Consider the following 14,372-nt stretch of genomic DNA (forward strand, 5'->3'; position numbering starts at 1 on the left):
GAAAACATTTCTGGAGCAATTATTTATTTTTAGAGTCCCTCGAATACAGAAGTGAAAATGTACTATTCAAGACTTGTATTTAACTTTATAAAATTTCTTTCCCAGATGGGTATTACCTCTTCTTAAACATTTAACTAATAAAATATGTGATACATAATCATACATTTAAAACATGGAACGACAACTGATATCTTAAAGTACATGAAGACAAACTTCAGGAGACAAACATTAAATACATCCAAAAACTAAATGGACCTAGACTGCTTACAAATTGCTTAAACCGAAATGAAATTTGTGTTTAAGAAATGTTTTCACTGATGGAAAAATAAATCTAACAAGACCATTATGTAAAAACATACTAATTTACAAAGGCAATGTATCTCAGTTTTGTATATACCCTAGATGAGGTTTATATTAAATGAGAATAAAATATTAAAAGTCCATCAATGTGTAGAAAAGAAATTCAGCTGCTCAAGTACTAGATAGAACTTCATATTCTTTTAAGTCTATTTCTAGAACTGTGAATTGACTTTTTTAAATTTTATAATTTATGGCCAGGCACGGTGGCTCACGCCTGTAATCCCAGCACTTTGGGAGGCCAGGCGGGTGGATCATGAGGTCAGGAGATCGAGACCATCCTGGCTAACATGGTGAAACCCCGTCTCTACTAAAAATACAAAAAAATTAGCCAGGCATGGTGGCGGGCGCCTGTAGTCCCAGCTACTTGGGAGGCTGAGGCAGGAGAATGGCGTGAACCTGGGAGGCAGAGTGTGCAGTAAGCCGAGATTACACCACTGCACTCCAGCCTGGGCGACAGAGTGAGACTCCGTCTCAAAAAAAAAAAAAAACAATTTCAATCCAAAAAATTTCAATCCAAAAATTTTCAAGCCCTGTGTTTAAGCTAATCAGTACCTTAAAAAAATAAAATTCTAGATATAAACTTGGTGGATTAAGGCTCAGTAAACAGTAATCAAACAAACAACAGATTTGTCCTCAGAATATGAAAGCCAAAGTTTTTTTCTTTTGTGATCCTGCTTCATATTATTCTGCTGTCCAATTTCTTTTCTGTAGGAAAACCCCAAAGAGATATAAAAAAGAGATATAAAACAGTGGTGAATGGCTTCCCAATGACTGTTTGCCCTTGTTTTTTAAGCCAAAAATCTCTAAAAATAGGTCTTTAATTCCGGCAGCAGATTAGGACAAACACTCAAAAATTCATGTTTTCTTCAAAAAATTTCAACTGGCGAGCTTTCACGCTGTAAGTTTTATACTTTTCACCCATGTGCTCCCGCAAATGTACCTATTTGAGAAACAAAAAGAAAATCAGTATGTAGTAGGAAAAAATATTTCTGTAATCTTAGAGGAAGGGCTTTTCTAAGCATGATATCAAAGGTGGAAACCATACAGGAAAATACTAATAGTTCAGTTTGCATAAAAATTTTAAACTTCAAGATATTTTAAAAAGTCATAAGAAATTAAAGAGCAAACAAAAAATAAACTAGGGAAAACATTTGCAACATTCATGCCAAAGGATTAATAGCATTCATATATAAAGAGTTCTTTGAATCAATAAAACCCAACAATATTAGAATAGGTAAAACAAAATCAATCTCATAGATGATTCAGCAAATTCATTTATATATGTATGTAAATGTAAATCCCATATATTTACAAAATAATCACATAAACCACTTAGTGAAATGGGAAAAGTTCCCTTGTCCCCCTTGCAGGGCGTTTGATGGGGGTGTGGCTCACTTCTTCAGTGCCCCACTGCTCAAACCGCTAGGGGAGCATACAGACAGGCAGAATGTGGGGGCTCCGACCCCACGGGTAGTGTCTAGGGGTGAATGTTTACAGCTGAAGCCCCAGTGGGCATGTGTTACAGGGTGCTCTTTTAGTTTAGCCATCTGTAGGTAGCTTGTGTTAGCTCAATTAGACCCTTGCCCTATCGCAAGGACAGAGGGCTTTCTGTATCCCAGGGTTCCTGCCTTGGTGTACCGGAAGAATCAGATCACACATAGGCTTGGAGAATGAGTGCAAGGTTTTATTGAGTGAAAGTAGCTCTCAGCAGATGGGGGAACCAGAAGGGAGACGGTTTTCCCCTGGAGTCCGGCCGCTCGGCGGCCCGGGTTCTCCTCTAGCTGCCCTGGCCAAACTCCACCTCGTTCTGCCAGTCGATGGCCTGCTGGCATGCTGGCATCTGTCAGTGTGCTCTTCTGCTGGCATGTTCCCCTTGACGTCCTCTCGATGTCCAGCTGCTTGTGTCTTCTTTTGCCGATGTGTTTCAACATCCAGCCTCTTATCTGTGTTCCTGCTAGGGTCTCGGGGGTTTTTTATAGGCACAGGATGGAGGAGTGGCAGGCCAGGGTGGTCTTGGGAAATGCAACATTTGGGTACGAAGGCAGCAGTGCTTGTTCTGTAGGTGGAGCCCTAGCCAGAGGCCACACCCTCCCTTACCCAGTACTTCCCTGCCCCCCTTCCATATCATTAGCATACATAAAATTCAACCTGACTAGTAATAAAAAAAAAAAGTACTATATGACATTCAATGTATGCTTGTGGAAAGAACTGTTCAAAATTAAAATAACACCTAGTATGTTATACTGTGAACCTCCTGATACAATGCACTGAGGGCATATCACTTATGTGGTATTCCTGCCAAAAATGTATAACCTAAATCTATTCATGAGAAAACATCAGAAAAATCCAAACCAAGGGACATTTTATAAAACACATGGCCCAGGCTGTCTCATCCTTATGAGCAGCCTGCCCTGAATCCTCTCTCTCTCAAGGTATACTGCCTATTCTGCACTTAACTTTCAAAATATTATTTTTCTTTTGCAATAAATTATTCTATGCTCCAAAAAATAAAAAAAACATGGCCCCCGCTCCTCAAAAATGTCAACGTCATCCAGACGTAGTAGCTCACGCCTGTAATCCCAGTACTTTCGGAAGCCTAGGCAGGCGGATCACCTGAGGTCAGGAGTTCGAGACCAGCCTGACCAACATGGAGAAACCCCATCTCTACTAAAAATACAAAATTAGCTGGGCGTGGTGGCACATGCCTGTAATCCCAGCTACTCAGGAGGCTGAGGCAGGAGAATTGCTTGAACCCGGGAGGCGGACGTTGCGTTGAGCCAAGATCGCACCACTGCACTCCAGCCTGGGCAATAAGAGCAAAACTCCCTCTCAAAAAAAAGAAAAGTCAAAGTCACAAAAAAGTGAGAAAATGTTTCAAATTTAAAAAGACATAACAATTAAATATGAAATGTAATCCTGTTTGGTTCTGCATCCAACATGACACCATAAGGAGCTCTGTAAACCTACCATTTCCCTCAGTGGCCAGGCTCACATCTGTAATTCCAGCACTTTAGAAGGCCAAAGTGGGCTGATCCCTTGAGCTCAGAAGTTCAAGACCAGCCTAGGCAACAGGGTGAAACTTTCTCTACAAAAACTACAAAAAATTAGCCAGGTGTGGTGGTGTGCACCTGTAGTCCTAGGTACTTGGGAGAATGACTTGAGCTAGGGAGGCAGAGACTGCAGTGAACCATGATCATGCCACTGCACTCCAGTCAGGGCTATAGAGCAAGGCTTCAACTCCAAAAAACAAAGTCTCTGGAAATGGTGCTAAGAGAAAATGACCTTCAAATTTTTAAATAAAAATTATAGGAGGCCATTGTTTTGGACTAAACTCCTGCACTAGTGATGACAGCCGCGGGCCATCCGGAGCAGCCGCTACCATCACACTGGCAGCAGCAGGGAGATGTGAGCGGTGATGGCAGCAGCAGCTGCAGAAGAGCAGTGGCACCATTGGAACCCTGTACCCCGCGTCCCTGAAGCAGCTGGCCAGACCACGCCCACCTTCCCCATGGTCGGGAGCCGCCCCCAGGCTGGGACCCTCCACCACTGCGGACACCTGCCTCAGCTGTGGGGAAGGTGAGGGGAGGAAGCACAGTCCCCAGAGCCGGCCCCTGGGAGCCCCGCCCAGAACCCCCTGCCCTGGAGGTTGCTAGGATGGGGCCAGGCTGTCACCTGCCGGTGGGGGAGCAGCGTGGTCAGGCGCAAAGGGGCAGGCACAGAGGTGCCCCAAGGCAGAGCCAGGCCGGAGAGGCCCCAGCTGCCCCCGCAGGCTCAGGGGTGTCTGTTCCCACAGCCTGGCCTCTCCCTATTACCCCCACCCCCAGCTCCAATCTCAGAGCCAGATGAACCCAGGCGTGGTAAAAGCCCGGCCAGGTGTACGCATGTTTGGGGCAGCAATGACACACCAGCCCCCTGCCACTTTGTCCCTCTCCGGACTTTGGGCTACAACAAGCGCAGGATGGGGAGAGTTTAAGCTGAGGGCGAGCGGAGGGCAGCTTGGCACTGGCCTGCATGTGCACCAAGGCATGAGCAGCCTGGGCCTGAGCAGGAGGCAGACAGGCTACTGGGCAGAAGGGGGCGGGTCCCCGGTGAGGCCCCACCTTCAGGCCAGGGAGGACTTGAAGGTTGGGGGCCTAGCTGCTAGTCCCATAGACCAGAGTGGGAACGTGTGGTGCCTTTTCTGGGCCTGCCCATGGACCAATCGGCAGGTACTTACTCCTGTTTAAGCCCCCTTAAGCCCCTGGGCTTAGCCAGAGCAGAACAGACAATGGGACGACTAGCTGCGGAGGAGCTACCCTCTCTGCTGAGAGCTCAGCACTCATCAAGTGGGGCTGAACACTCCACGAGACACCCTGTCTATGGAAAGGAGGTGCCCCCTGCGGACCTCCTCTGAGCTGTTCTCTCTTTTTTTCTGAGACGGAGTCTTGCTCTGTCACCCAGGCTGGAGTGCAGTGGCGTGATCTTGGCTCACTGCAACCTCCGCCTCCTGGGTTCAAGCGATTCTCCTGCCTCAGCCTGCCCAGTAGCTGGGACTACAGGCACATGCCATCAGGCCTGGCTAATTTTTTTTGGTATTTTTAGTAGAGACGGGGTTTCACCATGTTGGCCAGGCTGGTCTCGAATTCCTGACCTCGTGATCCATCCACCTCGGCCTCCCAAAGTGCTGGGATTACAGGCGTAAGCCATCACGTCCAGCCTGAGCTGTTCTCTCAAAGAAACTCCTCTTCCTCTTGCTTACCCTTCACTTGTCTGCGTACCTCTTCCTAGTCACAGGACAAGAACTCGGGACTCACTGAATGGTGAGGCTGAAAGAACTGTAACACAAACATATTAGGAGCTGAGATGCCCTTTCTCACCACGTTGCATGTGAAGAGGAGAGAAGAGCTGTGGCCCTTCAAGGAGCCCAGACCTGGGAGCTCCCCAAGCCAGGGCTGTGACTCCCTCTTTGGGGCGCTGTGGTTCCTGGCATCTCCAAGCTTCCCCAGCGTTCCCTGGTGCCAGCACTGGAAACTGCCTGAGGTGCACCTCATCTGGCCGTAGCTTCGCAGAGGACCAGTACCCATGCCGGCACCTGGAGCTGCCCACCCCGCTGCAGCAACTAGAGTGTCTTGACTGCACAGTGGCTGGACCCCATGTTCGCTCCCACACCCCTTGTTGCTCACCGCTCCATGCCTGACTCTCCCTTGGCAGGCATGGGATACAGGCTGGTAATATGAGTGCAATGCCAGGCTGTGGACAGAACAAGCCCAGCGGGCCCAAGTAAAACTCAGGCAAAGGCGCCATCAGCCACAGATGTTTCTGGTCAGAAAAGTGACACCCCAAAGATCTCATAACACTAGGCCCAATAGTCCAGTCTAAAAATCATAATGGCATCACTAATGCTCACCAAACAGAAATTGAGCTGTCATCTGGCCTTTCTAGAAATCGAGAGACTGAAAGAGGTAACAGCCTAATTTCCCAAACAGGCCAGTTTCAACTGACATCGTATGAAGCTCTCTCTGTTTTAATCTTTCATCTGAAGTAAACTGATGTTAACCAATCAGCTTATTTTTCCATTATTCTGTCTCCCTGTCCCCACCCTAAAATGACCAATCCACTTTTTTTCTGGAGCAACCCTATTAAATGAGACCAATCCACTTTTTATTCTTTTTTTCTTCTTTATCCGACCCCTTTTCTGTCGATAAAGCTAATCTCCTCTGCTTCACTCATTAGAACACTTATTCTATTTTACAGAATGAAGTGTTGCCCAATGCTAGAATCACAATAAACCCAATTGAGATATTTAAACAAAATGTGTTATAATTTTGTCTTTTGACAGAAGAAACATTTATTTGAGAAAATCTAAACTTTGGTAAGAACGGTAAGAGTCAGTGGTACGCGAATCATGACCAACTGCCACCTTTCTCCAGCCCACCTAAGTGAGACAAAAATTCTACTCCAGGCCACTGAAGGCAAGAACATAGGCCTTTGTTTCCCTGCAACTTCCAGTTGAAAGGTTATCTTCTTCGGAGGGTAGGACACTGGCAGATCTCATCCTGCTGCCTGTTGTTGAGGCTACATTTCAGGAGAATGCAGGCAAGAAGCAGGCGTTCCCTTCTTCCACCTAGCCCAGAGTACTAGGATGTAGGTTCTACTTTGGGTACAGGACTGCTAAAAATTATGGGGACCAGTCCAGGTGTGTTGGCTCACACCTGTAATGCCAGCACTTTGGGAGACCGAGGTGGGTGGATCACTTGAGGTCAGGAGTTTGAGACCCAGCCTGGCCAACATGGTGAAACCGTGTCTCTACTAAAAATACAAAAATTGGCTGGGTGTGGTGATGGGTGCCTATAATCCCAGCTACTTGGGAGGCTTAGATAGGAGAATCACTTGAACTCAGCAGGTGGAGGTTGCAGTGAGCTGAGATCGAGCCACTGCACTACAGCCTGGGTGACAAAGGAAGACTCCATCTCAAAATAGTAATAATAATAATTATGGGGCCCCAAATCACCTCTTCTCCAGACCATAAAGTGAAGATGCCATGTTAGTGAAATGCCAAGAAGTATGCCAAGTATGCCAAGAAGACCAGAGGCTACTGCCCCATCTCCCTCCAAAACCGAGTGCACTAAGTTTCTAAAGTGCGGGTATCACTTGGAAGAGTGCCATTGTCTCCACCCACAGCTCCATAGCCATGCTCACAAACTTTGCTTGGGAATAGAAAGAGGCCATAAAACAGAGCACCAAATCTCTTCCTAAATGAACTGACTTCATCTGGAACAGAATGTGGAGTTCGAGCCTCACAGTGCTTTCAAAAAGAGTGGAAGTGTAACTGAGTACCTCCACTTTAATCATCATTATTATTATTATTCTGTGAGACAGAGTCTCACTGTCATCCAGGCTGGAGTGCAGTGGCACAATCTCAGCTCACTGCAACCTCTGCCCCCCAGGTTCAAGCAATTCTCATGCCTCAACCTCCCGAGTAGCTAGGATTACAGGCGTATGCCACCACACCAGGCTAATGTTTGTATTTTTAGTAGAGATGGGGTTTCATCATGTTAGCCAGGCTGGTCTCAAACTCTTGACCTCAAGTCCCAAGGTGCTGGGATTACAGGCATGAGCTACTGCACCTGGCCTCAATTATTTAATTATTTTTAAATTCTTTGTTTTCTCTCTCTTCTTATCCTCCTTTTTCCCACTTCCTACTTAGCTCTTTAGAAATACAATTATAGGCTGGGCGTGGTGGCTCATGCCTGTAATCCCAGCACTCTCTGGGAGGCCGAGGCAGGTTGATCACCTAAGTTTAGGAGTTTGAGACCAACCTGGCCAACATGGTGAAACACCGTCTCTATTAAAAATAAAAAAATTAGCTGGGCATGGTGGCAGATGCCCGTAATCCCAGTTACTCAGGAAGATGAGACAGGAGAACTGCTTGAACTTGGGAGGCGGAGCTTGCAGTGAACCAAGATCGCACCACCGCACTCCAACTTGGGCGACAGAGCGAGACTCCATCTCGAAAAAAAGAAAAAAAAGAAAAAAAAAGAAATACAATTATAGCCTTTTACCTTCTCTTCATCAGACACTCCCTACAGGGGTAGATCAACTATGTGCTTAGAAGCTCCAGAGCAGAACACTTGCCCAATAGGAGGTTGTCTCAAGAGATAACAGTAGATTCACAACCCAACGTATGCCTGCTCACAAAGAAACCAGCAGTCACCACCTTGATCACCTGGTAGATAAGGCACCAAGCTAACACACAGACCCTTGCAACTGCTCGCTCCCCCCTAACCCGCCATATCCCATTCATGTTAGGCCCTTGTTTTTGAGACGGAGCTCCATTCTTGTTGCCCAGGTTGGAATGCAATGGCACAATCTCGGCTCACCAACCACAACCTCCGCCTCCCAGGTTCAAGTGATTCTCCTGCCTCAGACTCCCAAGTAGCTGGGATAACAGGCATGCACCACCACACCTGGCTAATTTTGTATTTTTAGTAGAGACAGGGTTTCTCCATGTTGGTCAGGCTGGTCTCGAACTCCCAACCTCAGGTGATTTGCCTGCCTTAGCCTCCCAAAGTGCTGGGATTACAGGGGTGAGACACCGCGCCCAGCGTATGCCCCCTTTAAAAGTGCTTGCTGTCTACTCCAAAGGAGGAGTACTCTTAAAGGCGGAAAGCCTGTACTTCCCCCCAAGCTAAGCTTTGGAATAAAAAGTCACCTTAGGCCGGGCGCAGTGGTTCACGCCTGTAATCCCAGCACTCTGGGAGGCCCACGTGGGTGGATCACGAGGTCAGGAGATTGAGACCATCCTGGCTAACAGGGTGAAACCCCATTTCTACTAAAAATACAAAAAATTAGCCGGGCGTGGTGGCAGGCGCCTGTAGTCCCAGCTACTCAGGAGGCTGAGGCAGGAGAATGGCGTGAACCCGGGAGGCAGAACTTGCAGTGACCCGAGATATCACGCCACTGCACTCCAGCCTGGGTGACAGAGTGAGACTCCCTCTTAAAAAAAAAAAAGTCACTTTATACCAGACCTTGCTCTTGTTAATTGGATTCTGCAAGCACCAAGCAACTGAACCTGTGTTTTAGATACAGCAGTAGAAAGGCAACTGGGAGGAGATAAGCCAATTCATTGGAGATGTAAACTAAACTATAGGCTGGGCTAGTTTGCAGAGAGGACTACAAAGCTGGGACGAGGCCTCTTGGGGTCAGAAAAAAAAAAACTCAGATATTGACATTGGTAGCAATCCTGTCAAAAGAGACCAAATTTAATCAGATCAGTCTGTGGAGTGATGTATGCCCCACAACATTGTTGAAAACAATAAAGCAATCAGCCAGAAACTAAAGGGTTTTAAAAGTTATGTGAAGTCAGGGAAAGAGAGTGAAGAAAGCCCTTGTACAACTACAGTCATTCCAAGGTAGCTGTTAGCACCCAAGGCTGCATGCATGGAGGGGCAACATCAGGGGCTTTATACTACAGGGAAGGGACAGAGGAAGGAGACAGACTTCACCAAAACAATTCAGGTCAGGCATGGTGGCTCATGCCTCTAATCCCAACACTTTAGGAGGCCAAAGTGGGCAGATCATGAGGTCAGGAGATCGAGACATCCTGGTCAACGTGGTGAAACCCCGTCTCTACTAAAAATACAAAAATTAGCTGGACGGGGTGACATGTGCCTGTAGTACCAGCTACCTGGGGAGGCTGACGCAGGAAAATCGCTTGAACCAGAGAGTCGAAAGTTACGGTGAGCCAAGATCGTGTCATTGCCCTTCAGCCTGGCAACAGAGCGAGACTACATCTCAAAAAATAAATAAATAAATATCCAGTCAGTTACTATACAAATAAGCATACAACAATCACCGGCCAGGGACAGTGGCTCACGCTTGTTATCCCAGCACTTTGGAAGGCCAAGGCGGGCAGATCATGAGGTCAGGAGATCGAGATCATCCTGGCTAACATGGTGAAACCCCGTCTCTACTAAAAAATACAAAAAATTAGCTGGGCGTGGTGGCGGGCGCCTGTAGTCCCAGCTACTCAGGAGGCTGAGGCAGGAGAATGGTGTGAACCCAGGAGGCAGAGATTGCAGTGAGCCGAGATAGCACCACTGCACTTCAGCCTGGGCGACAGAGCGAGACTCTGTCTCAAAAATAACAAAAATAATCCCCAAAGGGGCCAATACCGAGTTTAAACAATGTATTATCTAAAATGTCCAGCTTCCAGTAAAAAGTTGTGAGAAATACAAAGAAATAGGATAGTATGACACACATGCTGGAAAAAAGCAAACAAGAGAAACTGCCTGTGAAAGTAACCAGATGTTAGATTCAACAGACAAAGGTTTCGAAGTAGGCCAGGTGCAGTGGCTCACAACTGTAATCCCAGCACTTTGGGAGGCCGAGGTGGGCAGATCACAAGGTCAGGAGTACAAGACCAGCCTGACCATTATGGTGAAACCCCATCTCTACTAAAAATACAAAAATTAGCCAGGTGTGGTGGCACACACCTGTAGTCCCAGTTACTCAGGAGGCTGAGGCAGGAGAATCGCTTGAACCTGGGAGGCAGAGGTTGCAGTGAGCCAAGATCGCGCCACTGCACTCCAGCCTGGGTGACAGAGTGAGACTCTGTCTCAAAATAAGAAAAAAAAAAAAAAGATTTCAAAGTAGCCACTATAAATATGTTCAAAGAACGAAAGGAAAACATAATTTAAAAAGTAAAGGAAGGTACAGTGACAGTGTCACATCAAATAGAGAATATTAAGAAACAGAAAAAAATTATTAATTAAAAGACCCAAATGGAAAATCTAGAGCTGAGAAGTACAATCACTGAAAAGCAAAATTCACTAGAGGGGCTCAACAGCGTACTTACACTGGCAGAACAATTAGCAAGCTTGGGGACCAGACCAATAGAAATTATGCAATCCAAATAACGGAGAAAAAACTAAAATGAAGAATGAACAGAGACTCAGAGAAATGAAGGGCACCATTAACCCCACCAAATATGTATAAAGAAAACACCAGGAGAGGAGAGAAAGGAGCAGAAAAAAGGCCGGGCATGGTGGCTCACACCTGTAATCCCAGCACTTTGGGAGGCTGAGGTGGGTGTATCACTTGAGGTTAGGAGTCCAACATGGTGAACCCCCATCTCTACTAAAAATACAAAAATTAGCTGAGTGTGGTGGCATATGCCTGTAGTCCCAGGTACTTGGGAGGCTGAAGCAGATGAGTAGCTAGGACTGTGTCCCGAACTGGTGGGTTCTTGGTCTCGCTGACTTCAAGAATGAAGCCACTGACCCTCGCAATGAGTATTATAGTTCTTAAAGATGGTGTATCCAGAGTTTGTTCCTTCAGATGTTCAGATATGTCCGGAGTTTCTTCCTTCTGGTAGATTCGTGGTCTCGCTGACTTCAGGGGTGAAACTGCAGACCTTCATGGTGAGTGATACAGCTCTTAAAGGCAGTGCGTCTGGAGTTCTTCGTTCCTTCTGGTGGGTTCACGGTCTTGCGGGCTTCAGGAGTAAAGCTGCAGACCTTTGTGGTGAGTATTACAGCTTATAAAGGCGGCACAGACCCAAAGAGTGAGCAGCAACAAGATTTGTGGCAAAGAAAGAACAAAGCTTCCACAGGTTGGAAAGGGACCCAATCAGGTTGACACTGCAGGCTGGGGCAGCCTGCTTTTATTCCCTTATCTGACCCCACGCACATCCTGCTGATTGGTCCATTTTACAGAGAGCTGATTGGTCCGTTTTGACAGGGTGCTGATTGGTGCATTTACAAACCTTGAGCTAGACACAGAATGTTGATTGGTGCATTTACAATCCTTTAGCTAGACACAAAAGTTCTACAAGTCCCCACACAACTCAGGAGCCCAGCTGGCTTCTCCTAGTGGATCCCTCGCCAGGGCTGTAAGCGGAGCTGCCCGCCAGTCGTGCGCTGGGCTTCTGCACTCCTCAGCCCTTGGGTGGTTGCTGGGACCTGGCACCGCGGATCCAGGGTTGGCGCCCCTCAGGGAGGCTGGGGCCGAGCAAGGTGCTCCAACATGGAGGGCTGCAGGTCCCGAGCCCTGCCCGGCGGGGAGGCGGCTGAGGCCTGGCAAGAATTCCAGTGCTGCGCGTGGGGGCTGGCAGTGCTGGAGGACCCACTGCACCCTCCGTAGCTGCTGGCCCGGGTGCTAAGCCCCTCACTGTGCGGGCCAGTGGCTATGGCCGCCCGGCCGTTCTGAGTGCAGGGCCCTGCGGAGGCCGCACCCACGCCGCTCGCACTGCACCGGGTGCAGCCCTGGTTCCTCCCGCGCCTCTCCCTCCACACCTCCCGGCAAGCAGAGGAAGCCAGCTCCGGCCTCGGCCAGCCCACAGAGGGGCTCCCACAGTGCAGCAGCTGGCTGAAGGGCTCCTCAAGCGCGGCCAGAGTGGACACCGAGGCCAAGGAGGTGCTGAGAGCGAGCGAGGGCTGATAGCACGTTGTCAGCTCTCAGGACTACAGACAGCTAGGACTACAGACACACACCACCATGCCAAGAACCCAGGAGATGGAGGTTGTAGTGAGCCGAGATCGCACCACTGCACTCCAGCCTGGGTGACAGAGCAAGACTCTGTCTCAGAGGGAAAAAAAAGGAACAGAAAAAAAAATTTTTTAAAGAAATAATGCCTGAACACTTTACAAATTTATTGAAAAACACTCATCTACACGTCCAAGAAACTCAATGAATTTCCAAGTAGGATAAACTCAAAGAAATCCACAGACACACACATTAAGGTTAAAGTGCTGAAAGTCAAAAACAGAAAATCTTGAAGGCAGCAAGATGAAAATAACTCATCAGAAGGCAACACCAATAACATTCACAGCTAACCTCTCCTCATAAACAATGGAGGCTAGAAGGCAGAAGGATAACATTCAAAGTGCTCCAAAAAAACGGTCAACCAAGAATCCCATATCTAGCAAATCTATCATTCAAAAATAAAAGTGAAATAAGGAAATTCCCAGATAAACAAAAGCAGAGAATCTGGCTAGCAGACCCACAGTACAGGAAAACTAAGTGAAGTTCATCAGGCTAAAAGGATGAGACCCTACACAGTAACTCAAAGCAATGTGAAAATACAGAAGAGTGCTGGTAAAGGTAATTATAAAACACAGTACAAACACATATTGCCTCTCCTTAACTAATTTGAAAAGCTAGTGTATGAAACAATAATATACAAGATGGCAGCGTAAGAAGCATCAGGAATTCATCTCCTCACTCAAGACAAAATTGTATCTCCTCACTCAAGCAAAAATTGTACTGACAGAATCTCTTTTACGTAACTATTTAAAAACTCTGGATTCTCTTGAAGGCTGGAAACATCTGAGGGAAGTCTTAGAAGCTAAATTGTGGTTCAGTTCAGCCCTAAGCACTCTGCACCCAGTGGCAGACAGTCATGCTGTGTTCCTGAAGCAGCTTGCATGCCGCTTGCAGGAACTAGGGTAGGCAACAAGAAACCAGACCTCCAAATATCAGGGATCTCTGTACTGATAGCTGACTGCTGCTTCTGATCACTAAGGTATAGATATAGAAGCAGGAGACCAATGTTGCAACCATCACTGACACTGTTGCAAACCTCCCTCCCTCTAACTGAAGTGACTCCCTGGGGATTTAAAAAGACTGGTGCCTTTATTTCTCCCCCCTTTATATTTTTTCTTTTTCCCCTTTTGGGGGCCATACATTAAAGGAGCAGGACGTTCCAAAGCCACTGGGCACGATGGCTTATGCTTAGAATCCCAGAACTTTGGGAGGCCAAGGCAGGAGAACTGCTTGAGCCCAGGAGTTCAAGACCTGCCTGGGCAACATAGGGAGACTGTGTCTACCAAAAAAAAAAAAATTAATTAGCTAAGTGTGGTGGGGCACGCCTGTTGTCTAAGCTACTAGCGAGGCTGGGACAGGAGAACTGCTAAGTCCATGAGGCTGAGGCTGCAGTAAGCTGTGATTACACCATTGTACTCCAGCCTGGGTGACAGAGCAAGACCTTGTCTCAAAAAAAAAAAAAAAAAAAAGTAACCACATATACAGGGGGATTTGGAAAGTTACCATGCATGCACATGCCCAGGGGAAAACACAGATTCAGACATGAGAAGACTTTAAGTTTATAACCTGTGACTAATCCCTGGTGATAGTGACAGGAGGTAGCCAAACACCTAGGCAGATGGGGCAGGTTCCTAGTGAAATCCCACCTTCAAGCCAAATCAGCCTGAAGGCTGAAAGACCAGACTGATGGTCCTGGATGAAACCTGTGACACAGAGTGGGAACTTCTGTTCCTGTTTGCTCGCCCTTTCCCAATTGATACTTTCTGAATAATGCCTTTTAACCAATTGAATGTTGCCTTTTCCAATACTACCTACAGCCTGCCCCTTCCCTATTCTGAGCCCATAAAAAGCCCTGGACTCAGCCATATTAGGGGGACTTCCCCACCTTAAGGTATTCCCTCTCTGCTGATAGCTGTTTCATCACTCAATAAAATTCTTCTCTACCCTCCTCACCCTTAAACATCCAGTGTATCCTCATTCTTCTTGGG

General features: G+C 47.2%; 1 protein-coding gene across 4 annotated transcripts in view; it reads right to left on the reverse strand.

The window, feature by feature from the left end:
• Positions 1 to 1,021: 1,021 nt before the first annotated feature.
• Positions 1,022 to 14,372, reverse strand: part of NEK4 (NIMA related kinase 4) — a 69,872-nt gene continuing 56,521 nt past the window's right edge. For all 4 annotated transcript variants that reach the window (XR_004436889.1, XR_004436888.1, XM_033210073.1 and 1 more), the window contains one exon: positions 1,022 to 1,300. Coding sequence is in view for 2 of the 4 variants with exons in the window: in XM_033210073.1 (XP_033065964.1) it covers positions 1,208 to 1,300 (93 nt within the window). In the remaining 2 variants the exon portion in view is untranslated. The remainder of the gene's footprint in view (positions 1,301 to 14,372) is intronic.

This window comes from Trachypithecus francoisi, unplaced genomic scaffold (genome assembly GCF_009764315.1).
Source record: "Trachypithecus francoisi isolate TF-2019V2 unplaced genomic scaffold, Tfra_2.0 Lachesis_group0, whole genome shotgun sequence".
Classification (NCBI taxonomy): domain Eukaryota; kingdom Metazoa; phylum Chordata; class Mammalia; order Primates; family Cercopithecidae; genus Trachypithecus; species Trachypithecus francoisi.